This window comes from Cherax quadricarinatus, chromosome 45 (genome assembly GCF_038502225.1).
Source record: "Cherax quadricarinatus isolate ZL_2023a chromosome 45, ASM3850222v1, whole genome shotgun sequence".
Lineage (NCBI taxonomy): Eukaryota > Metazoa > Arthropoda > Malacostraca > Decapoda > Parastacidae > Cherax > Cherax quadricarinatus.
Genome location: NC_091336.1, coordinates 18,518,669 through 18,546,159, shown reverse-complemented (window position 1 = coordinate 18,546,159; position 27,491 = coordinate 18,518,669). Strand labels below are relative to the sequence as shown.

At 41.5% G+C, this 27,491-nt stretch overlaps 1 protein-coding gene across 1 annotated transcript; it reads left to right on the top strand.

The window, feature by feature from the left end:
* Positions 1-852: 852 nt before the first annotated feature.
* LOC128692906 (carbohydrate sulfotransferase 3-like) lies at positions 853-27,491 on the top strand. Its single transcript, XM_070094352.1, has 2 exons — positions 853-1,505; positions 26,344-27,491. Exons 1-2 carry the CDS (start codon positions 1,400-1,402, stop codon positions 27,438-27,440), a joined length of 1,203 nt encoding a protein of 400 aa, XP_069950453.1. The 5' UTR covers positions 853-1,399; the 3' UTR covers positions 27,441-27,491.

The window sequence follows — 27,491 nt, the reverse complement described above, 5'->3', positions numbered from 1 at the left end:
ACAATAATAATATAATAATAATTATTATTTTTTTATTATTATTATTGACATACATATAGTGTGACAATACATATATATTGAGAACTTAAAATAATATCAACTTCAGTAACCTTAGTGACCTTCCTGTAATTGACAGACATTAAACTCCCTTTAACCAACCAATAACAATAATCATATACACTTTGTATATATATCTTGGAATACGTTCCCTGTGGGCAATGGTACTCTTGGAGGGTTGTATTGCTCAGTAGATATTTACTCTCGGTTTCTTCTAATTCCCATAGGACTATATATGGGATTTTAAGTATTTTTGATTTGTGGTGAACAGGTGACGTGCGTCCTTAATGACCCTCGTGTAGTCGATAGGCTTTAAACTCTATTAACCAACCAACCAAGAATATGAAAATATGTTGCATATATAAATAAAACCACTATAAATTATATATATATATATATATATATATATATATATATATATATATATATATATATATATATATATATATATATAATGGTAATTTCCCATGTGGCTGCTATGTAAATCAGCATTGGAAAATTTCTGAGTGAATCAAGCTATATCAAAATGATTCGTATCATGTGACATGAAAAACATTTTGTATCTGAGGAGAGGAGGAAAGAATTGCAGTAGCACGCTGTAGCTACACGCTATCCAGTAGCTATTAGAAATCGGCATCAGCGTTGCTTAGCGAAGAAAAGCATTGGTGATTCTAAGTGTTCACTCTGATTACTGGAATTTGGCTATTTATCGAGGTGAGATAAGAACGAGAACGCGACGTTCCGAGGTACTGACTGGTGTCTCTAGTCTGGTGTCGTCAGTATCGCTCGAGAGGCAGAGAGAGAAAGAGCGAGAGACTAAGAGAGAGAATAGGCAAATTGGTGAAAGAAAGAGCTGAAGGAGAAGAGAGAGAGAGCAAATCTCACCTAATGATCTAGCCAAAAATCCCTCGTGAACGTTCCTAAAATGCTGGAGAACTCACTGAAATCTCTTTGGACATGAACATTCTAAAACAAACTCTTTACAACCACTCGCGAAGTTATAACTCTCCTTTGCGAGCTTGGCCGGTTCTCTAACGAGCTCGCCAAAACTCTCGCTAAAATACTGAAACTCTCAAAATCAGACTTTTACGTAAATATTGAACTCGCCAGGCTTCTGTTCACCAAAATAAATTAACCCTGAAAGCTTCTATTCGCTCCTCCCCCTTTCCCCTTAAAAAAAATCAACACCCCCCCTGCTTGATTTAACAACGAAATCAAATTTCTGTTCATTCAAATAACCATCGCCACGTATCTCTGTTCTCCTCAATAAGGAAAACATCAAAATCCTTTCTTGATCCTTTTGCTCGATCGTGTGGTTGGTCTCGGCTTCAGGACAGGAGTGATGGCTCTGAAGGTCAAGATTATGAAGGGATTAGCTCTTTTCGGAGCAATGATGCTAGTCTACTATACCACTATTACCATTATGGCCACTTACCTTTATGCCACAGGTAAGTATGTGTGTGTGTGTGTGTGTGTGTGTGTGTGTGTGTGTACACTCACCTATTTGTACTCACACATTTGTGGCTGCAAGGGTCGAGTCATAGCACCTGAACCCGCCTCTTCAATGATTGTTGCTAGGTCCTCTCTCCCTGCTCCATGAGCTTTAGTTAACCTTGTCTTAAAACTATGTATGGTTCCCTCCTGTCCTCCAGTGTCGCCAGGCAGATTTCCTTTAACCTTTCTTTGCAGGACAATCCCCTTAGCCCAGGGACTAGTCTTGTTGCAAACAATTGCACTTCATCTAATTTCTTTAAGTGCTAGACCAGGTGTGGATTCCAAACTGGTGCTGCATACTCCAATATGGGCCTGACGTATATGGTATACAGAGTCTTGAACGATTCCTTACTGAGGTATCGGAATGCTATTCTCAAGTTTGCCAGACGCCCGTATGCTGCAGCAGTTATCTGATTGATGTGCGCCTCAGATGTGCTCGATATTATACTTACCCTCCTTAAGTGAGGTTTGCACTCTTTGGCCACCTAGACTATACTCTGCGGTCTTCTTTGCCCTTCCCGATCTTCATGACTTTGCATTTGGCGGGGTGAAATTCAAGGAACCAGTTGCTGGACCAAGCTTGTAGCTGATCCAGGTCTCTTTGAAGTCCTGCCTGATCCTCGACCGATTTAATTCTTCTCATTAACTTCACATCATCTGCAAACAGGGACACTTCTGAGTCTATCCCTTCCGATATGTCATTCACATATACCAAAAATACCACAGGTCCTAGGACTGACCCCTGTGAAACCCCGCTCGTCACAGGCGCCCACTCTGACACATCGTCACGTACCATAACTCGTTCTTGCCTCCCTGTCAGGTATTCTCTGATCCATTGCAGTGCCTTTCCTGTTATGCATGCCTGATCCTTTAGCTTTTACATTAACCTCTTGTGAGGAACTGTGTCGAAGGCCTTCTTGCAGTCCAAGAAAATGCAGTCTATCCACCCCTCTCTCTCTTGTCTTACTTCTGTTACCTTGTCATAAAACTCCAGTAGGTTTGTGACACAGGATTTTCCTTCCCTGAAACCGTGCTGGTTGTCGTTTATAAGCTTGTGTCTTTCTAGGTGCTCCACCACTCTCCTCCTGATGATCTTCTCCATGACTTTGCATACTATACACGTCAGTGACACAGGTCTGTAGTTTAATGCCTCGTGTCTGTCTCCTTTCTTAAAAATTGGGACTACATTTGCCATCTTCCATACCTCAGGTAGTTGCCCAGTTTCAATGGATGTGTTGAAGATTTTTGTTAGTGGCACACACAGCATCTCTGCTCCCTCTCTAAGGACCCACGGAGAGATGTTGTCTGGTCCCACCGCCTTTGAGGTATCAAGTTCACATAGCAGCTTCTTCACCTCCTCGGTTGTGTGTATTTCATCCAGCACTTGTTGGTGTACCTCCCTATTCTGAATTCCTGGAGTCCTTCCTGTCTCCACTGTAAATACTTCTTTAAATCTCATGTTGAGCTCCTCACATACCTCTTGGTCGTTTCTTGTGAACTCCCCACCTTCCTTCCTCAGCCTGATTACCTTGCCCTTGACTGTTGTTTTCCTCCTGATGTGGCTATACAACAGCTTCGGGTCAGACTTGACTTTCGATGAACCTCCCTTCTTATCTGTGCATATTCATTTCTGGCTCTTAGGCTAATCTCTTTATTTTCCTGGGTCCTTTGTCTTCTGTACTTTTTCCATTCTCTAGTGCACTTAGTTTTTGCCTCCCTACACCTTTGGGTGAACCAAGGACTCGTTCTGGTCTTCCCATTATTTCTGTTTCCCTTGGGAACAAACCTCTCTTCTGCCTCCTTGCATTCTGTCACACAGTCCATTTGTTTTACTGGTTTTCCTGCCAATTCTCTCTCCCACTGAAGGTCTTGCAGGAAGTTCCTCATGCCTGTGTAGTCCTCCCTTTTGTAGTTTGGTTTTTCCCATCCTATTCCTGCTACCCTCTCCACTTGTAGCTCAACTATGTAATCAAAGCACAGAACCACATGATCACTAGCTCCAAGGGGCCTTTCATATGTGATATCCTCGATGTACAAACTACTCAAGGTGAATACTAGGTCCAGTCTTGCTGGGTCATCCTCACCTCTCTCTCTGGTAGTGTCTCTAACATGTTAATGCATGAGGTTTTCCAGTACCACATCCATCATCTTGGCTCTCAAAGTTTCAGGACACCCATGGGGCTCCAGGTTTTTCCAATCTCCTTGAGACTGAAATCACCCATAACTAGTAACTTTGCTCTCCCCATGCGAGCTCTTCTGGCCACCTCGGCTAGTGTGTCAACCATTACTCTGTTGCTCTCGTCGTATTCTTCTCTTGGCCTCCTGCAGTTGTGTGGCGGGTTGTACAATACAGCAATTACCACCTTATGGCCCATAGACTGGATTGTTCCTACTATGTAGTCCCTTTCGCCCATTCCATCCATTCTTTCCATTTACTCGAATCCCCACTGGTTTTTAATGAGCAGTGCAACTCCTCCCCCTCTGCTCCCTCTCTTTCCCGAGAATTTGTTATCCGGGTGGAAAGATTGCATCTGTTATCATTCTGGTGAGTTTAGTTTCTGTGAGTGCTATTATGTCTGGGGATGTCTCCTTGATTCTTTCATGCTACTCCTCATATTTATTTGTTATTCCATCTGCATTTGTATACCAAACCTTCAACTTCTTTTCTAAAATTGTGGTCTGGGGGGAACGTTGGGGTTTGGAAAATGGGAGACCTGATAAGGAACTATTGGTGGTTGCTGTGAAGGTGAAGTTTGTAATGAGGTGAGTGGGAGCATTGGGTATGGCATGTGTGTATTGGGTTAGAATGTTTGGTTGCATTGAGGTTGTCCTGGTTGCGGGGCTTCTGTAGGTGGTTGTGAGGGAGGTTGTATTTGAACTTCCTCCTGAGTCTGGGTTCTCCTGTCCATCTCCATCATCACCTCTCTTTCCTCCTTTCATCTTTGTACCCTCTCTTTCAGTTTCTGCCTTTCTTCTCGTGTTCTGTTGTGGTCAAGATTCACCTTTCAGTATGCCAACATGTCCCTTAGTCTTGCTTTCTACTGCAGGATCCTGTTTCAAGCCGATTCTGCCTTGAAAATCACTTTTACTGGCCTGTTTCTTCCTCTTGCAACCCCCCATCCCCTATTCTCAGAAAATTTGCCAGCTGAATCATGTCATTTCCTCCTATTGCTTTCATGATGCTTTCAATTGTTTTTTTCTTCCCTTGTCTTCTTGCTTCGTAAGTTTTCCCTTCAACTTCCTGGAGCCCATAAATGAAGACTGGTTTCTCCCTTTCATTCTCCCACTGCATATCCCTATGTATCCCCTGATTCGATTTAGTTGCCTCCATTGCAGCCTTTTCTTCAGTCTCTTCACTGTCTGTTGTCCCTGGGCCCAGTGATCTCTCACTTTCCCTTCTCAGCTTTCCCTGGGCACTGCTGTGGTCTGTTAGGGCCTCTATGTATAGCTTAGCTCTTTCATTTTCTTCAGTTCCCTCATTTGTTCCTGATGTGATCCTCTTTTTTTTCATGGGCTCCACGATGATCTGATAGGGCCTCTGCATACAGTTTCACTCCTTCGGTCCTTACAGTCCCCTTGTTTGTGACTGAGGAAGCAGTTTCTGATGTCATGCCCACATTGCTCTTTAGTTCTTTAGGCTGTTTCAGATTTTTCAGTTCCTCTTCTAATCTCTGTATCTTAGCCTCTGCTGCTGTGACTTGCGTCTCCCACTTCCTGCTCTCTGCAGCTATCCTCTCCTCCATTTTCATGCTAAGTTCTTCTAGCTTCCTTCCTCACTCATGTTCCTTTTTCATGAGCTCTGCTGCCCAATCTCTTTGTGTGTGAGTATGTTTGTGTGTGTTGTGTGTGTGTGTGTGTGTGTGTGTGTGTGTGTGTGTGTGTAGTGGGTGTAAACGTGTGTGTGTGTGTGTGTGAGTGTAAGTATGTGTGTACTCATCTAATTGTACTCACATAATTGTGGTTACAGGGGTCGAGACTCAGCTCCTGGCCCCACCTCTTCACTGAATTCTACCAGGGCCTCTCTCTCTCTCTGCTCCATGAGCTTTATCATACTTCATCTTAAAGCTATGTATGGTTCCTGCGTCCACTACCTCACTTGCTAGACTATTCCACTTCCTGACAACTCTATGACTGAGGAAATACTTCCTAACATCCCTGTGACTCATCTGAGTCTTCAGCTTCCAGTTGTGACCCCTTATTGCTGTGTCCCATCTCAACATTCTATCTCCATCCACCTTGTCTATTCCCCGCAGTATTCTTGTATGTCGTTATCATGTCTCCCCTGACCCTCCTGTCCTCCAGTGTCGTCAGTCCGATTTCCCTTAACCTTTCCTCGTACGACATTCCCCTTAGCTCTGGGACTAGCCTTGTTGCAAATCTTTGTGCTGTCTCTAATTTCTTGATGTGCTTGACCAGGTGTGGGTTCCGAACTGGTGCTGCATACTCCAGTATGGGCCTAACATACACAGTGTACAGTGTCTTGAACGATTCCTTATTAAGGTATCGGAACGCTATTCTCAGGTTTGCCAGGCGCCCGTATGCTGCAGCAGTTATTTGATTGATGTGTGCCTCCGGTGATGTGCTCGGTGTTATGGTCACCCCAAGGTCTTTCTCCCTGAGTGAGGTCTGTAGTCTTTGTCCACCTAGCCTATACTCTGTCTGCGGTCTTCTTTGCCCCTCCCCAATCTTCATGACTTTGCATTTGGCATGATTGAATTCGAGAAGCCTTTGCTGGACCACGTGTCCAGCCTGTCCAGGTCTCTTTGCAGTGTCCTGCCTCATCCTCATCAGATTTAATTCTTCTCATCAACTTCACATCATCTGCGAACAGGGACACTTCAGAGTCTATTCCTTCCATCATGTCGTTCACATATATCAAAAATAGCACTGGTCCTAGAACTGACCCCTGTGGGACCCCGCTCGTCACAGGCACCCACTGTGATACCTCTTCACGTACCATGACTCGTTGTTGCCTCCCTGTCAGGTATTCCCTGATCCATTGCAGTGCCCTCCCTGTTATATGCGCCTGATCCTCCAGCTTCTGCACTAATCTCTTGTAGGGGGAACTGTGTCAAAGGCCTTCCTGCAGTCTAGGAAGGACGCACCCCCAAACTTAGAGGCCAGGGGAGACTACTATGGGAGAAAATTGTTAAGGCCACAAGGCGCGATAATGTAGTAATTATAGGACACTTTGACTTCAGTCATATTGATTGGAATTTCTTGACTGGGAATTCAGAGTCTAACGACTTCTTAGAAGAAGTTCAGGATTGTTTTTTGAGGCATTTTGTGACAGAGGCTACAAAGAGAAATAACCTGCTTGACTTGGTTCTGGCAAACAAGGAAATCCTTGTTAATAATTTAGAAATTACAGAGGAACTCGGCACAAGCCATCACAAATCAATTACCTTTAGCATTGAATGGAAGTATGACAGTAGAGATAATTCAGTAATGGTCCCAGATTTTCGCTTAGCAGATTACAATGGGCTTAGAGAACACTTATCATCTGTGAACTGGGGTAGCGAAGAGAGCTGTCAGCATGACGGCTTTCTTAACACAATACATGCTGCCCAAAGAACATTTATCCCATGTAAGGAAATTAGATCAAATAGAAATGACCCGAAATGGATGAATAATAGGCTCAAATATCTTTCAGGTCAGAAGAAAGGAATTTATAGACGTATCAAAAGAGGTGAGGTTATCTTATGAATCAGTATATTGACATTAAGAGGGATGTTAAAAAGGGGATAAGAAAAGCTAAAAGGGAGTACGAAATTAAAGTTGTTAGGGATTCGAAAACTAACCCTGAAAGTTTTTTCCAGGTTTATAGAACAAAAGTTAGAGATAAGATAGGTCCCCTTAAAAAATAATTTGGGGCATCTTACTGACAAAAAGAATGAAATGTGTTCGATTTTAAATAATTATTTTCTCTCGGTTTTTACACAGGAAGACACTAACAGTATCTCAGTAATTAATTTTTATAGTGGGCCTGAAGAAGATAAATTATGTAACATCACAGTCACTAGTGAAATGGTTGTGAAGCAAATAAACAGACTGAAGCAAAATAAATCACCGGGTCCTGATGAGCTTTTTTTTTAAGGGTTCTAAAGAAATGCAAAATGGAACTTTGTGAACCGTTAACTAATATTTTTAATTTATCTCTTCAAACAGGTGTAGTGTCTGATATGTGGAATATGCCTAATGTAATTCCTATTTTCAATGGTACGCAAATTACTAGAGTCAAATATAGCTGAGATTATGAGAAGCCATCTGGATAAGCATAATCTGATTAATGATACTCAGCATGGATTCACGAGAGGCCATTCTTGTCTAACTAATTTATTAACTTTCTTCAGCAAAGCTTTTGAGGCTGTTGATCGCGACAAAGAATTTGATATTGTTTATTTAGATTTTAGTAAGGCTTTTGATATAGTACCGCACCAAAGACTGTTAAAGAAAGTGGCAGCTCATGACATTGGGGGAAAAGTGGTGGTTGTACAAGAATGGTATACAATACCGACAAGATGAAATTAAGACACGTGTGCAACATCTGGGTATCTTTATTGTAGACGTTTCGCCATCCAATGGCTTTATCAATACAAATTCCAGGACATAACTTGAAGACAGTAGAACTATATACAGAAGATTCTGTATATAGTTCTACTGTACTGATGACATGTACATAACCTTCACGACTACGACAACTACTACTACTACTAACCCATCTCTTTGGGTAGGACCTACTTCCACTGGGGAATCCAGCCTACCAGTGACTATACCCTCAACTGCTACACGTCCCCCTTTCCACCTGACGTTAGTATAAAAGTGCCAGGTTCCTTGCCTCTGCTTCAGAATCTCCACGACTACGGTGCTCTTCACAACTCCAAGGTTGAGGGACTGATTACCTCATCTTCTGTATATAGTTCTACTGTCTTCAACTTATGCCCTGGAATTTGTATTGATAAAGCCACTGGATGGCGAAACGTCTATAATAAAGATACCCAGATGTTGCACATGTCTTAATTTCATCATTGGGGGAAAAGTGCTGTCATGTATAGAGTCATGGCTCACACACAGGAAGCAGAGAGTGTCCATAAATAAGGTTAAATCCGAGTGGGGCTCGTATGTTTATAATGCATATCAATGATCTTGATGAGGGAATTTCTAGTGTAATGAGCAAATTCGCCGATGACACAAAGTTAGGTACGATAATTGATTCAAACGTAGATATCAGGGAACTTCTGGAGGATTTAGGCAAACTCAATAACTGGTCAGAAAAGTGACAGATGCAGTTCAATGTAGATAAATGCAAGGTTCTGAATCTCAGGAGTGTCCACAACCCTGAAGAAGCCTACTGTGTAGGCGAAACGTTTCGAAATAAAGATACCTAACTGTTGCATATGTGTCTTACGTAACAACCTGTCGGTATTTTATACCATTTTAGTATTCACTCTGTCAGACACTGCAACACAATGGTATCCTGGTACAGAACAGAAATCAACTTGGACAACTTCTACTAGTGAGAATGGCTGGATTTGAGAGGGACGTGACCTCCCAACGACTACGTTCTTACCTCTACCTGTGGCCTACATCTTACGTCCTGGTGGTATATAAGGCTCCATCCTGTCACTTCAACTGAGGGACTGGCTATTCACTACTTCCACATCAATCCAGCCTTCATCGAAGCAGAAAAAATCCATCAAGTTCCAGTGTTCCTACTGTTACTCATACCTACATACCACCAAAGACTGCCCTGCCAAGAATAAGAAGTTCTGCTCCACCTGCGGCCAAGATGGTCATGAATTCAAGAAGTGCACTACTTCCTCTCCACGTAAATGCTTGAACTGTAAGAATGATCACCATACTCTTTCTGCCAAGTGCCCAACCAGACGAGATATACTTAAGAAACAACTCCAACAACAACAACAACAACAACAACAACAACAACAACAACAAAAAAACACTGCACAAGCGACTACATATGCTGCTATTACCAAGCTTCAAGCAGATACTACAAAGATTCTTCAAGCCACGCAAGCTGCATCTACCACTTCTTCGCCAGCTCTTGCTGGCGACTCCACCAAGATTCTTTACTGCATCATGTATGCTCATGTACAGAATGTAGCTGAATCTGGTTCCTTCAGCACCACCATCAACAAACTCTTCAAGCTCAACAACATTCCTGGTTTCACATTCTCTGCATCTAAACCTTCCCAGAGATCATAAAATCCACTGCAAATGTTGCCGACATTACCGCTGCTCCACCGCTACCACACCTTCCTCCCGACACAGAGATGGACCAATCAGAGACCACTGAGACGCCGACCGATTCCACCAATGAGAGTCCACCAGCACCTGCTTCCACCTCCGTCACAACGGACCAATCAGACTCCTCAGCTTAATCGTTTCAGCCACCAACCAAGAAGGTTAAAACACAAGTGCCTTGGGATGCATCCCTACGGACTACCGCCATTCCTTCACAAGAAGTCCAGTTTTTGCCTGGTGTATACTTCTACACAACCAACCAGAATGAGAACGCAATGTACTCTCCAGAAATTATTCAACGCCTCCACAACGGGACAGTCAAGTTCACCTGCGACTCAACTCGATCATTCACCACTGAATCCCTGATCAAAAAGTCACCGCTTTGTGGCACTCGACTACACCACAAGGAAGAAATTCAGGACTCTCCAGAATGGGGCTGCCGAAGACGGTACCCTCACCTAGCAGGACTGTCAATGATCAATCACCGTGAAGACAAGTTTCCCCAGCACTTTGCTGCCTGATACAGCTGGGGTGTGGCTCCAAAACGAACCCTGTAATTGCTGTCACCGCCCTCCTATGCTGCTGAAGCTGCTAAATGAGAAGACACTTCTCACTTGGGGAGTCACCGCAAGACAGAAGAAGTCACCCTCCAACCAGAGGGCCCCAAGAAAGAATACAGAAGAAAGAAGATGAACGACACCCCCCGCCCTGGAGGCCACAGCCGGGTCGCTATCTGGAGAAGACCCGGGCCGGAAGTACCGGCAAACCTACAACAACTTCGTAATAATGTTGGTAGAACTACCGACAATATGTTAAGTAAAAGGACACAAGTGTAACTAATGTGACATTTTATTGTGGCAACGTTTCGCTCTCCAGGAGCTATGTCAAGCCGTTACAAATAGTACATGGACACAGAGGGTATATATAGGCTCACAGTGAGGTGCAATACTAGTTGTAGTAGTAGTAGTAGTAGTAGTAGTAGTAATACAATATGGTAGAACAATTAACTCGCACATGAGTAAAAGGATATAAAAGCTATTACTTGGGTAACATAAAAATAGGTTAGACAAATATAGACTGGATAGAGAAGTCCTGTTTCAGTGTTCATTCTCTGTAATGTGCTTTGTGTAGTATTAACAGAAGAGACTATGTGACGGCAGGGTTTACTGTTTTCAGGAGGATTCTTGCTAAGTCTTCAGAGATGGTGAAGCTGCCTTTGTTTTGTTTAATTGTATTCGAAACAGCGATTAGTGCTGATTCAAGGCACTTGCGTCTGCGGAAATTAGTTTCTTTGATCACTAATTGGGCGTCCCTGAATTTCATGAGATGATTGATGGAATTGGTGGTGACGTGTACTTAGCTCTGTGAAGACTTGTTTGTGTGCTCTCTGTGAATCTGAACCAGGATGCCCTCTCTTGAGCAACTTTACCAGCAGCTGAAAGAAGAGCTTAGGGTTGCTCAGCTGAAGATACGGCGATTAACGGAGAAGAACAAGAGGATTCGTAGCAATCCTCCTGTTGTGAGTCCCCAGGTTAAGAGGGGAACTTGGTCAGTGGCCGGGCAACATGGAACCAAGCTGAGGATCAAGAAGACTCTTGGAGAGGCAGAAACAACGAGGAACCAGAAGACTACTGTGGAAACTTCCAACCCATTTTCGGTGCTACCTGACGAATGTGGGTGTTCTACTGGGAATGCCACAACGAGCACCAAGGAAGCATTGGCAGACGTGAGTGAGACATCCCTAGAAACCCCAATGAAGACCATCGAGAAAGTCTTGACGAATTCTACAAGTGAAGGTGTAGTGCTACCTGACGAATGTGAGTCGACTACTGGGGACATCACGACGGACAACGCCAAGGAAGGTAAAAACATTTTTGTTGTTGGGGATAGCCAGATTAGGTACATGGATAGGGCGTTCTGCTTGAAGGATAGGAGTAGGAGGCAGAGAGTGTGTTTTCCTGGGGCTGGGATGAAGGATATTGTTAGCTGTCTGTCCTTCAAGCAGAACTCCCTATCCATATATCTAACCTGGCTATCCCCAACAACAACAATATTCTTACCTTCCTTGGTGTCGTTAGCCGTGACATTCCCAGTAGTCGACTCACATTCGTCGGGTAGCACGGAGAATGCATTAGATGTTTCCACAACAGTTTCCACAGCAGTCTCTTTCTTCTTCATCGTTTCTACCTTTCCATTCGTCTTCTTGATCGTCAACTTCGTCCCCTGCTGTCCAGCCACTGACCACGTTCCCTTCTTGACCTGAGGACTCAAAACAGGAGGACTACTACGAATCCTCTTGTTTTCCTCAGTCAATCGCCGTATCTCCATCTTCGCTACTCTCAATTCTTCCTTAAGCTGCTGGTAAAGTTGCTCGATGGAGGGCATCTTGGTTCAGTCCACGGGGAGCACACAAGACACTTCTTCACAGAGTAAAGTACAGGTCACCACTTGTTACAGATCCCCACTCGGATTTAACCCCATTTAAGCATGCTCTCTGCTTCCTATTAGCGAGCCATAACTCGATCCATGACAACACTTTTCCCCCAATGCCATGAGCTGCCACTTTCTTCATCAGTCTCTGATGCGGTACTCTATCAAAAGCCTTACTAAAATCTAAACAATATCGAATATTTTACCATGATCAACAGCCTCAAAAGCTTTACTGAAGAAAGTTAATAAATTTGTTAGACAAGACCGGCCTCTTGTGAATCCATGCTGAGTATCATTAATCAAGCTATGCTTATCGAGATGGCTTCTTATAATCTCAGCTATAATTGACTCTAGTAATTTGCCTACAATTGAGGTCAGGCTTATTGGGCGGTAATTTGACGGTAACGACTTGTTCCCTGTTTTAAAAATAGGAATTACATTAGCCATCTTCCACATATCAGACACTACACCTGTTTGAAGAGAAATATTAAAAATATTAGTCAATGGTTCACAAAGTTCCATTTTACACTCTTTAAGAACCCTTGAAAAAAGTTCATCAGGACCCGGGGATTTATATTGCTTTAACCAGTCTATCTGTTTGATAACCAATTCCCTAGTGACTGTGATATTGCATAATTTGTCGTCTTCAAGCCCACTATAAAAATTTATTACTGGGATGTTGTTAGTGTCCTCCTGAGTGAAAACTGAGAGAAAATAATTATTAAGAATGGAGCACATTTCATTCTCCTTGCCAGTAAGATGCCCAGAGTTATTTTTAAGGGGGCCTATCTTATATCTAACTTTTGTTCTATAAACCTGGAAAAAACTTTTCGGGTTAGTTTTTGAAACCCTAGCAATTTTAATTTCATAGTCCCATTTAGCTTTTCTTATCCCCTTTTTAATGTCCCTCTTAATGTCAATGTATTGATTCATAAGATGACCCTCACCTCTTTTGATGCTCCTATAAATTAATTTTTTCTGTCCTAAAAGATATTTGAGCCTATTTTCATCCATTTTGGGTCATTTCTATTCGATCTAATTTTTTTATACGGGATGAATGTTCTATGAGCAGCATGTATAGTGTTGAGAAAACTGTCATACTGATAGCTCTCTTCGCTACCCCAGTTCACAGATGATAAGTGTTCTCTAAGCCCATCGTAATCTGCTAAGCGAAAATCTGGGACTGTTACTGAGTTATCCCTACTATCATACTTCCATTCAATGCTAAAGGTAATTGATTTGTGGTCGCTTGTGCCAAGATCCTCTGAAATTTCTAAATTATTAACAAGTGATTCCTTGTTTTCTAGAACCAAGTCAAGCAGGTTATTACCCCTTGTAGGCTCTGTCACAAACTGTTTCAAAAAACAATCCTGAACTACTTCTAAAAAGTCATTAGATTGCAAATTCCCTGTCAAAACATTCCAGTCAATCTGACTAAAGTTAAAGTGTCCTAGAATTACAACGTTATCGTGACTTGTGGCCTTAACAATCTCCTCCCACAGTAGTCTTCCTTGGTCTCTATCCAATTTCTCGTGCCTCTCTGAAAATTCTACCCAAACAGACTCCGTATGAGTTTCGGAGTTTATACCAGTTTTTATGCAACAATTTAAACGATCTCGAACATAGAATGCCACTCCACGTCCCTTTCCGATATTTCTGTCTACTTGGAACAATATCCTGGCGTATACCCACTTCCGTGTGTGTGTGTGTGTGTGTGTGTGTGTGTGTGTAGGTAGGTAGGTATGTACGTATGCATTTATGTATCTGTGTACATGTAAAAGTAACCTCATCTACAAATTCATACTGTAAGTATGCAAACATATGTACCCTCTCAACACGTTTAATTATGTGTACATATTATTATATATATACTTACCATAGACACTTGTGTGTACCTGTCACTCTGAGACTACCTAAATTTGAACGAGAGTTTCCATGTTGCAATTCGCCTCTAAATCTGTTTCATGAATACCTTAATTTATAGCTTAGGAATTAGTGTAACTTGAGATATAGTGATAGAGATTTATCTTTGTTTATTTACTCGTAGATGAGTTTATGTCTCTTATCCTCGCCTACACTATCACATTCACATTCATTCTAGCCTCTCTCTCTCTCTCTCTCTCTCTCTCTCTCTCTCTCTCTCTCTCTCTCTCTCTCTCTCTCTCTCTCTCTCTCTCTCTCTCTCTCTCTCTCCAAATTCATCCACTTACTTCAACTCCTTATTCCTCATCTCCCTTCCATTCCAACACGTTCGTTTTTCATCTTAGTGTGTCCCTTAGCAAGACTGGCTGCGCACTTAGCTCACACACTAAGGTCCAGGGGTCGATCCCTGGTACAGGTGGAAACAGGACGTGTTTCCTTAAGACATCTGTTGCCCATGTTTACCCATCAGTAAAATAGGCACTTGGGTGTTAGTGGACTGGTGTGGGTCGCATCCTGGGATAAAATTGACCTAATTTGTCCGAAATGCTCAGCATAACAAGGGGTTTTTTATATAGTAGTATGTCACTGATGTCAGCTAGGACTGTATACCTTGTACATGTACTTGTAGTAATAAAGATTATTCTTATTATTATTATTATTATTATTATTATTAATAATTTCATCACAGTATAATAAAGGGAAATAACCAACAAAGAAAACAAAAATCAGACGTCTTCCGGTGACATTTGATAATTCACGGAGAGCTATTTTTTTTCCTTCGTATGTTAGTGTGACTTGTCAATGGTCCAAGTTGGACCGAAACGTCGTCAAAAGTTTCTCTCTCACTCCCAAGCGCGGATTATTTGTGCATTTAGCTATTGTTTCTAATTATCTCAGTCTGAGAATTATTGACAACTTTGTTTTTTTTTTGCGTCTGGCAAAATGTGGAGTTGATGTTCCCTCGAATAAATATTAATTTAACAAACATCATACAAGTTATTTTCCGAATTTTTCCCAACTTTTTTTATAGCGTTTAATACCTCCTCTGGAGACCGGTGCTTCCCAGTTTGAGAAAGACTGTTTTGTCCAACATCATTTCATTATGGACGTTGTGAAATTTGTGTAAAGGAAAGTATTCATTAGGTGAAAGGGATTCTTAATTCTATGTGGAGTGCTGAATGCATCAACGGCCTTTCTTGATGCTAATGGCAAGGTGTTGAAACCTTTACGATCTACAAATTGTTTTTCTCTTAATTATTTTAAATTACATTCATATTACCTATACTGACTTTGAACTGATTAGTAAATATGACTGCATCAAATTTACAGGAAAATCGATATTATATCAATAAGCTTTCACCCAATCATTTATAATTTCAAGGTTGCGCACCCCGAGCGATATTTGTCTTTTAGTGTTTACAAACTGAGTTTGCTTTAACCTCTGTTTTAGCTACTAAATCATCTTTAACTGGTGGAAGACTAGTTATAAGCAACTCTAATGATATTCGTGTGGTTGACAGGCCAAAAAACCTCATAAACCAACTATCCCTGTCAGTGTAAGGTATCCCAATATTGTCTTATCTTCATATACAATGCTTAAAGATAAATGGCTTTATCACAAAGTATGTTATCTTGCCTGAGTGAATGTCAACACATGCTGTCGCTGTCGGTGACGTGGTGCAGTGGCACTATATAGCGTAACATATATTGAAGCAGTAATATCTTCACCTAACGTAATGTATATTAGACATTAACACCCCATATAATGTAACAGACATCAACAGTAATACTCGCATAATATAATGCATTTATGGGCAATAAGAGAGGTGTAGCGATGACTTATCAGCGAATTGAAGAAACCCACGTGCAGACAGAAATATGTTTCGTTCTCCTTCTGAGACTATTTTCATCAGTACAGGAGGGTGGAAAAAAAAGGTCCGAGTTAACACAGTGAAGCACAACTAAGGGTAATGTTTGGTTGAGGAGGTGCGTGGCAACTGAACTTAATCTAACATGTGTCGAGTGACGTGTAAGACTTAGATTTTACCCACTGTATGAACCCAGACTTTTATTTTCACGCCACTACAGTCTATTTCTACACTGTTTTGGTCTTCATGTGGGTTTCTTTAATTCACGTCTCGTCATTATAAATATATATATATATATATATATATATATATATATATATATATATATATATATATATATATATATATATATATAAATATATATATATATACAAGGAGGGTGATGCAAGGAAGGAAGAGTATATGGAGAAAAAGAGAGAGGTTAAGAGAGTGGTGAAGCAATGTAAAAAGAGAGCAAATGAGAGAGTGGGTGAGATGTTATCAACAAATTTTGATGAAAATAAGAAAAAGTTTTGGAGTGAGATTAACAAGTTAAGGAAGCCTAGAGAACAAATGGATTTGTCAGTTAAAAAATAGGAGAGGAGAGTTATTAAATGGAGAGTTAGAGGTATTGGGAAGATGGAGGGAATATTTTGAGGAATTGTTAAATGTTGATGAAGATAGGGAAGCTGTGATTTCGTGTATAGGGCAAGGAGGAATAACATCTTGTAGGAGTGAGGAAGAGCCAGTTGTGAGTGTGGGGGAAGTTCGTGAGGCAGTAGGTAAAATGAAAGGGGGTAAGGCAGCCGGGATTGATGGGATAAAGATAGAAATGTTAAAAGCAGGTGGGGATATAGTTTTGGAGTGGTTGGTGCAATTATTTAATAAATGTATGGAAGATGGTATGGTACCTAGGGATTGGCAGAGAGCATGCATAGTTCCTTTGTATAAAGGCAAAGGGGACAAAAGAGAGTGCAAAAATCATAGGAAGATAAGTCTGTTGAGTATACCTGGTAGAGTTATTATTGAAAGAATTAAAAGTAAGACGGAGAATAGAATAGCAGATGAACAAGGAGGCTTTAGGAAAGGTAGGGGTGTGTGGACCAGGTGTTTATACTGAAACATACAAGTGAACAGTATTTAGATAAGGCTAAAGAGGTTTTTGTGACATCTATGGATTTGGAAAAGGCGTATGACAGGTGGATAGGGGGGCAATGTGGCAGATGTTGCAAGTGTATGGTATAGGAGGAAGGTTACTGAAAGCAATGAAGAGTTTTTACGAGGATAGTGAGGCTCAGGTTAGAGTATGTAGGAAAGAGGGAGATTATTTACCAGTAAAAGTAGGCCTTAGACAAGGATGTGTGATGTCACCGTATATGTTTAATATATTTATAGTTGGGGTTGTAAGAGAAGTAAATGCGAGGGTCTTGGCAAGAGGCGTGGAGTTAAAAGATAAAGAATCACACAAAGTGGGAGTTGTCACAATTGCTCTTTGCTGATGACACTGTGCTCTTGGGAGATTCTGAAGAGAAGTTTGCAGAGATTGGTGGATGAATTTGGTAGGGTATGTAAAAGAAGAAAATTAAAAGTGAGCACAGGAAAGAGTAAGATTATGAGGATAAAAAGATTAGGTGATGAAAGATTGGATATCAGATTGGAGGGAGAGAGTATGGAGGAGGTGAATGTATTCAGATATTTGGGAGTGGACGTGTCAGCGGATGGGTCTATGAAAGATGAGGTGAATCATAGAATTGATGAGGGGAAAAGGGTGAGCGGTGCACTTAGGAGTCTGTAGAGACAAAGAACTTTGTCCTTGGAAGCAAAGAGGGGAATGTACGAGAGTATAGTTTTACCAACGCTCTTATATGGGTGTGAAGCATGGGTGATGAATGTTGCAGCGAGGAGAAGGCTGGAGGCAGTGGAGATGTCATGTCTGAGGGCAATGTGTGGTGTGAATATAATACAGAGAATTCGTAGTTTGGAAGTTAGGAGGAGGTGCGGGATTACCAAAACTGTTGTCCAGAGGGCTGAGGAAGGGTTGTTGAGGTGGTTCGGTCATGCAGAGAGAATGGAGCGAAACAGAATGACTTCAAGAGTGTATCAGTCTGTAGTGGAAGGAAGGCGGGGTAGGGGTCGGCCTAGGAAACGTTGGAGGGAGAGGGTAAAGGAGGATTTGTGTGCGAGGGGCTTGGACTTCCAACGGGCATGCATGAGCATGTTTGCAAGGAGTGAATGGAGACAAATGGTTTTTAATACTTGACGTGCTGTTGGAGTGTGAGCAAAGTAACATTTAAGAAGGGATTCTGGGAAACCGGCAGGCCGGACTTGAGTCCTGGAGATGAGAAGTACAGTGCCTGCACTCTGAAGGAGGGGTGTTAATGTTGCAGTTTAAAAACTGTAGTGTAAAGCACCCTTCTGGCAAGACAGTGATGGAGTGAATGATGGTGAAAGTTTTTCTTTTTCGGGCCACCCTGCCTTGGTGGGAGTCGGCCAGTGTGTTAATAAAAAAAAAAATAATATATATATATATATATATATATATATATATATATATATATATATATATATATATATATATATATATATATGTCGTGCCGAATATGTAAAACTGGTCAATTAGCAAGAACTCATTTAAAATTAAGTTCTTTCTAAAATTTTCTCTTATACATTTAAAGATATATTTTTTTTCATTAATGATAATGTAAAATTTATAATTCTTCACCAAAAGAATCTTAGAAAACTTACCTAACCTTATTAAAACAAGAACAATTTATTTTAGCCTAACCCAACTAAATATATTTTAGATACGTTTACAATAATTTAATACTAAACAAACACAGTAAAATATATTTTTTTCGTTAGGTTCAGAATGATTTTGGCGAAATTATTGCATACACAAATTTTCACTTGTCCTATATGGCAAGATGAACGTTGCTTTTTAAGCCAAGATGGCAAGTTCTGCCTATTCGGCACGACATATATGTATATTCAACACGTCGGTCGTCTCCCACCGAGTCAGGGTGACACTAAAAGAAAGAAAATCCACAAAAAGAAAAATACTTTCATCATTCAACACTTTCACCTCACACATAATCACTGTCTTTGCAGAGGTGCTCAGATACGACACTTTAGAAAATATAGATTTCCACGCCTGCAAGTCTTTAACATGTACTCATTGGAGCGGAGGGGAGAGAGGCACATGATAATATATACCTGGAAGGTACTCGAGGGCTTGGTCCCAAATCTGCACACTGCCATAACAACATACTGGAGTGAGAGATATGGGAGGAAGTGCAAAATAAACCCAGTGAGGAGCAGGGGTGCCGTGGGGACAATAAGGGAACACTGTATCAACATCCGGGGTCCCTGACTTTTCAACATCTTACCAGAAGATATCAGAAACACTGCTGGAACAAGTGTAGAAGCCTTCAAGAGGAAACTGGACAAGTATCTTCACCAGGTGCCGGATCAACCAGGCTGTGATGGACATGTGGGGCAGCTGGTCTCCAGCAGCAACAGCCTGGTTGACCAGGCAAACACCAGACAAGCCTGGCCCATGACCGGGCTCAGAGAGTAAATAAACTCTCGAAACGCTTCAAAGATATATTCGAAGGTATAGGGTTCCCTCCAAACTGCCAACATATATATATATATATATATATATATATATATATATATATATATATATATATATATATATATATATATATATATATATATATATATATCGTGCCGAATAGGCAGAACTTGCGATCTTGGCTTAAATAGCAACGCTCATCTTGCCATATAAGACAAGCGAAAATTTATGTATGCAATAATTTCGCCAAAATCATTCTGAACCTAACGAAAAAAATATATTTCACTGTTTATTTAATATTAAAATATTGTAAACAAATCTAAAATATATTTAGTTGGGTTAGGCTAAAATAAATTGCTCTTGTTATAATAAGGTTAGGTAAGTTTTCTAAGATTCTTTTGGTGCAAAATTACAAATTTTTACATCAACATTAATGAAAAAATTATATCTTTAAACGTATATGAGAAAATTTTAGAAAGGACTTAATTTTAAATGAGTTCTTGGCCCTGAATCTGCACTCTCTGGAAAGGAGTAGAATCAGGGGGAGATATGACTGAAGTGTATAAATGGAAGACAGGAATAAATGAAGGGGATGTAAATAACGTGCTGAAAATATCTAGCCTAGACAGGACTCGCAGCAATGGTTTTAAGTTGGGAAAAATCAGATTCAGGAAGGATATAGGAAAGCACTAATTTGGTAATAGAGTTGTGGATGAGTGGAACAAACTCCCGAGTACAGTTATTGAGGCGAAAACGTTGTGTAGTTTCAAAAATAGGTTAGATAAATACATGAGTGGGTGTGGGTGGGTGTGAGTTGGACCTGACTAGCTTTCGCTGCTAGGTCAGTTGCCGTGTTCCTTCGTTAAGTGAATGTGACCTGACCTGACTAGGTTGGGGCATTGGCTTAAGCCTGTAGGAGACTTGAGCCTGCCTCGCATCGGCCAGTAGGCCTGCTGCAGTGTTCCTTCTTATGTTATTATGTTCTTTATATATATATATATATATATATATATATATATATATATATATATATATATATATATATGTCGTGCCGAATATGTAAAACTGGCCAATTAGCAAGAACTCATTTAAAATTAAGTCCTTTCTGAAATTTTCTCTTCTATGTTAAAGATATATTTTTTTCATTAATGTTAATGTAAAAATTTTTAATTTTGCACCAAAAGAATCTTAAAAAACTTACCTAACCTTATTATAACAAGAACAATTTATTTTAGCCTAACCCAACTATATATAATTTAAATACGTTTACAATAATTTAATACTAAACAAACACAATCAAATATATTTTTTTCGTTAGGTTCAGAATGATTTTGGCGAAATTATTGCATACACAAATTTTCACTTGTCCTATATGGCAAGATGAACGTTGCTATTTAAGCCAAGATCGCAAGTTCTGCCTATTCGGCACGACATATATATATATATATATCATATATATATATATATCATATATATATATGTATATCATATATATATATATATATACATATATATATATATATATGCAATAAGATCACAGTAAACAGGTGATTTCAAAATATGCAAAACAACCACTCTGAAAGAATAGAGAAATTCCAAGCGCTTTCGTGACTACTCACATTATCAAGGAACTATGAAAGTGAAGCATCCAAGGAAGCTATATAAGGGGTCTGGCCAGCACCTCACTATCAGATCCCACAACGGTTAAACACGTGACGTGCGGCGAGCCAACTTGGATAGGTCCTTTGCACAACTCACCCACAAACTATTCTACCTAAGAAATTTTAAAAATTATTGTTTGTCCAGTGTATTATTAAATTCTTCCCAAATTCTATTAATTCTAAAAGGATCTAATTTATATAAACCAAAGATTAACATCTCCATACAAAGCAGGTGAAATCGCAGATCTAGAGAGTGTACAGAGATCCTTTACTGCACGTATAAGTTCTGTCAAGCACCTTAACTACTGGGAACGCTTGGAAGCACTTGACTTGTACTCCATGGAACTCAGGAGGGAGAGATATATCATAATCTACACTTGGAAAATCTTGGAAGGAATGGTCCCAAATCTGCACACAGAAATCACTCCCTACGAAAGTAAAAGACTGGGCAGGCGATGCAAAATGCCGCCAATAAAAAGTAGGGGCGGGGCGCCATTGGTACACTAAGAGAAAACACCATAAGTGTCCGGGGCCCAAAACTGTTCAACAGCCTCCCATCAAGCATTAGGGGAATTGCCAATAAACCCCTGGCTGCCTTCAAGAGAGAGATGGACAGATACCTAAAGTCAGTGCCGGATCAGCCGGGCTGTGGCTCGTACGTCGGACTGCATTCTGATTTTCTTCCAGTGCATCCAAGGCCATGTCATAGTGATCCAGTAGTTGTGAGAGGCAGGAGCGACCTGCCCTGAACCCATGTTGCCCTGGATTGTGCAGATTTTGGGAATCCAGGTGATTTGCAATCTTGCTTCTTAGCACTCTTTCAAAGATTTTTATGATGTGGGACGTCAGAGCTATTGGTCTATAGTTCTTAGCTAATACTTTGCTGCCACCTTTATGGAGTGGGGCTATATCCGTTGTTTTAAGTGACTGTGGAATTTCACCCATGTCCAAGCTCCTCCTCCATAGTGTACTTAGGGCATGCGAGCGGGGTTTCTTGCAGTTCTTAATGAAAACAGAGTTCCACGAGTCTGGGCCCGGGGCTGAGTGCATAGGCATGTTGTCAATGGCTTTTTCGAAATCTATCGGAGTTAGGGTAATGTCGGTAATCTGGCATACATTTATGGAGTTTTGAGGCTCATTCATGAAGAAATCATTTGGGTCGTCGATCCTCAGACCGATTAGTGGTTCACTAAACACAGAGTTGTACTGGGATTTCAATATTTCACTCATTTCCTTGTTGTCGTCTGTGTAAGTCCCATCCTGTCTGAGTAAGGGCCCGATACTAGATGTGGTATTTGCCTTGTTTTTGGCATATGAAAAGAAATATTTTGAATTTCTGTCAATTTCACTAATAGCTTTAAGCTCCTCCTGCCTCTCCTGGTTCCTGTAAGAGTCATTTAGCTTAAGTTCGATAGTTTCCACTTCCCTGGTCAGCGCCTCCTTTCGTGTATCAGATATTCTAGCACTCCTGAGGAGCTCAGTGACTCTTCGTCGTCTTCTGTAGAGGGAGCGTCTTTTTCTCTCCAGTTTACTCCTGCTCTTCTTCTTTCTTAGGGGAATATGCCTAGAACATGCTTCGGCTAACAGGAAGTTGATCCTTTCAAGGCACTGGTTTGGATCCATGTCATTTAAGACATCTTCCCAACATGTTTCGTTTAGGACATGGTTTACCTGGTCCCAGTTGATGTTCTTGTTGTTGAAATTGTATTTTGTGAAGACACCTTCACAGGTACATGCATTCTGCTGATCAGGACCCCTATGCATGTACGTCTGGACTTCGATTAGATTGTGATCGGAATTAGTTGTTTTTGATATTCTTATGTCTCTTACCAGGTCCTCATTATTTGTGAAGATAAGGTCAAGTGTGTTTTCTAGTCTTGTTGGCTCCACTATCTGCTGGCTTAAGGTGTGTTTTTCGCAGAGACTTAGTAGCTCGTGTGTGTGTGACCTTTCATCTGCGCTACCTCCGGGGATTGTTTCAGCTATAACATTATTTGCTACATTCTTCCATTTTGTATGCCTTAGGTTGAAATCACCAAGCAGTAAGATGTTTGGGGATGGAGCTGGAAGGTTTTCCAAACAGTAATCGATTTTCAGTAGCTGTTCCTTGAACTGTTGGGAGGTTGCATCTGGTGGCTTGTATACAACCACAATGACTAGGTTTTGGTTCTCGATCCTTATTGATAGAACTTCAACTACCTCATTTGTGGTGTTCAGCAACTCCGTGCAGATAAGGGACTCTTTGACATACAGGCCAACCCCCCCTTGTTGCCTGTTTTTTCTGTCGCATCTAAAAAGGTTGTAACCACTTATCCATATTTCACTGTCAAAGTGATCTTTTGTGTGAGTCTCTGTGAAGGCTGCAAACATTGCATTAGACTCCACTAGAAGTCCACTGATAAAAGGTATTTTGTTGTTGGTGGATGGCTTAAGGCCCTGTATATTAGCAAATATGAACGAGGTTGTATTCTGTGTTTGTTGGGGGGATTTTGTTATTGGCATCAGTAGTTGTAATTCTGGAGGGCCATGGGTGGCCACTGGCTGCGCCTCCAGTCCAACAAGGCTCCAAGGTGGTGGACTATTTTTGTTATTTCCTTCCATTTTCTTTTTTCGTTTCCTGCCACTAAAAAATCACCTGGAGTTGGGTTGTCGTAGCTGCTATTGTTTGTCTTGTGGGGTCTGTGCCTCCTGGTCCCTTTTAGATGGTATGCAGGGCACTCGATGTTGTAACACTGCTTCTGGAGGACCAAGGAGTGGCACATTTTTGGGTGAAAGAAAGTACAGGAAGAAGAACGACACACTCCTTTAGACAGGAGGTCGCTACATTTTTTGGGATGGTCAAAGTTGCATGTCCCATTTTTTTCCCCTGTTATTCCATGCTTACAGATGCCCCAAGCATAATATTTGCACAAATTCACCTTTGGTTGAGAATTGTTGGGAGGTGTGTTGTCAATTTCTGCAGGTTCTGGGACTGCACTATAATCCTCAGTATCCAAGCCAGGGCCACCCCGTCCTGGATTCCATCTACTTTTCCCAGTAGAGGAAGGAGGAGACTCCTCTCCAACATCTGTACTGTGGGCCACGGTCTTGTGCTATAATGGTTGTATATTTACTGTTTTTGTGGTGGTTTGGGTAGTGTCCCTAGGAGAGTCTGGGCTGGCAGTAAGGCTGGGGGCTGGGTCTGGGTCAGCACTGGGGCTGGGGGGTGGGGCTGGGTCTGGGCCAGCACCAGCACTGTGGGTATTAGTGCTATGACTGGGGGATGGGTCTGGCTTAGCACCATGTGGGTGACTAGATTGTTTCGAGTCATCTGTTGTGGTATGGACATTCTCCATTTTTTGATACACTATCTCTTCCATGTTTTATATATTTTTGGTAGACTATCCAAGAGGTCATCCTTGTTTTCTTGATTATTTTTATCATTTATTACTCTCCTTAGTACCTTTCTGATACCTGCCCAAAGTTCTACATCTTTATTGCACAACCAGAAGCACCTTGCTAGTTCGAGGTCATTTTTTGAGGCTGTATTTAGTCTAGTACAAGAGATATGGTGTTTGGAAGAGCATAGGTTGCATGTGATTCTGGATTTCCTTCCAAGGATTTTTTTACATGTCCCACAGATATGCTGTGCTGACATCCTGTCTGTATCCTACTACACTGTATGCCACGGAAGAAAACTGATTTCCACTTTACCTTTCTCTTGCTGGTGCCAGTAATATGCAAGATGTATTTATACGAACCAAGTTTGCAGTATGTGGGGTAGGGTGGGTGTAGGGTGGGGGTGGTGCAGGGTGGGTGGTGGTGCAGGGTGGGTGTTGGGTGGGTGGTGGGTGCAGGGTGGGTGGTGGTGTAGGGTGGGTGGTGGTGTAGGGTGGGTGGTTGGTGTAGGGTGGGTGGTGGGTGCAGGGTGGGTGGTGGTGTAGGGTGGGTGGTGGGTGCAGGGTGGATGTGAGCCGGCAGACTTGTCCACACTGCCACACTTCACTTAGTTAGGCCTACGCTAACTTCCCCCTACACTTCTAAGGAAAAGATTATTTCCTGTTTAGTAGAGGTAACGGTTGTATGCTCAATTTATGTATGCTGTGATTCCCTGCACCTCAATGCTACCATCACTCGTTTCATATCTTATGACTATAGTAGTTACTTATCCGGTATTAACACTTCACTGGACCTCTGGCAATAGTTCGCTAGTGCCAGTCGCTTGTAAGATATTCCCCTTTCTATACTATATATTGTACGCTATACTTGGGGATAATTTAGATTACTCTTATCTACAATTTAGTTCACTATGCCACTGCACATATATATCCTTGTCACTCACTATATTACTTATAGATAGATAGATCGATATTCGTTTATTTCCACTTGTGTCGACACCCGGCAATAATTCACTAGTGCTGGTCAGGTCTATTTCCCACGGTAACCGTTTCTCCACCGGCACTCTCTATGTGACAGCAGTATGGGTGTGGGGGCCTTATACTAGAAGTGGTTTTTGACTTGTTTTTGGCATATGAAAAGAAATATTTCGAACTTCATTAATCGCTTTTAGCTTCTCTTGTCTCTCCTCAATATTTTCCACTTCCCTGGTTAGCGCTTCCTTCCGTGTTTCAAATAATCTGGCATTCTTGAGGAGCTCAATGATTCTTCGTCTTCTCCTGTAGTTTGGAAATTTGGAGGAGGTGCAGGGTTACTAAAAGTGTGCGTGAGCCTGCTAGGAGCGAATGAAGACAACTGGTTTTTATGATTTGATGTGCTGTTGGAGTGTGAACAAAGTAGCATTTATAAAGGGATTCAGGGAAACCAGCAAACCGGACTTGAGTCCCGGAGATGGGAAGTACAGTGCGTGCATCCTGAAGGAGGGGTGTTGATACTGCAGTTTTGTAACTGTAGTGTAGGGGCCCCACTGGCAAGACAGTGATGAAGTGAATGGCGATGAAAGTGTTGCTTCTTTTCGGGTCACCCTGCCTTGGTGGGAGGCGGCCGATGTGTTAATAAAAAAATATATATTAAAATATGTAACTCAGTGATTTTAGATTTTGTCTTATGAAAAGAATTTTCAGGAAAATTTGCATATAAACTTTTGTTATTGCAGGCAGGGTGAGAGGTTCACCCTTGTGGGAGATGGTCAACAACTTCAGAGGAGAGGGATACGAAGAGGAGCTGATGGTGCTGGAGAAGGCACCCGAGGAACCTGCTGGTGAACTCCCTTCATTAGTTGTGAAGGTCGAGGAGACGAGTACTGGAAGAGAGAACATTAAAGTTCAGGAGAAGATCACCAGTTCTCCTTCCTCTCCGTTGTTGGTTCTTCTCCTGAGTTCTATGCCTCGTGGGGGCTCGACCCTCCTAACGGAGATGCTGTCGACGAAAGAGAGGTCTATTACGTTTTTCGAGCCACTGTGGCCTTTACAGAAGAAAAAGTGTATAGAGGACGAGCAGTGTGTGACACAGTACCTGGCTGACGTGTTTGCTTGCAACTACAATCCAGATTTCGAGAGGTGGTTGAAAACGAAGGATTTGTTCCTCAGCTACTTCAGTAGCGATGCTAAAGAATGCACGCGTATAACTGACCAAAAAGCTAAAGAGTTATGTCTCAAGAAACTGAATTTGCGCGAGATGTGTTTATTGTCACCCATCAGGATCATCAAAGTCATACGCGCGAGGATGGCGTGGATGAAAAACTTGTTATCGAATAATTCGCTCGACCTCAAGATCATCCACCTTATCAGGGACCCCCGCGGCTCGCTTTACTCCATCAGCAAATTCAAAGATTGGAATAAGGATCCACACGAGAGATGCTTAGGTCTACAAGAGGACTTGCAATCGTTTGATCAGCTTTCTCAAGAATTTCCAACCAAATTACTACAGGTTAAATACGAGAACCTGAGCCTTCACCCTCACAACGTATCTAAAGACATTTTACAGTTCCTTTACGGCGATGGGAATCTGCCAGAATATCTAGTGACTTACATTTCCACTCATATGACCAATAATTCGGAAAGTCATTCTATGAGTACAACGAAAGAAAGCAAAAAACAATACGAAGCCTGGCGCTTCAAGATGCCACAAAAAATGCTGAAAGCTGTGCAGGATGAACCCACTTGCCTGTACTCCATAAAATACATGCAACACACACTATTTAAAGATCAGAAACATGCCAGAAATTCCAGTATATCCCTATTTGTCTCCTGAGCCAGCCGGGGTAATGTAACTTCTAAGAACTTAAAAAAATGACTTCTATAA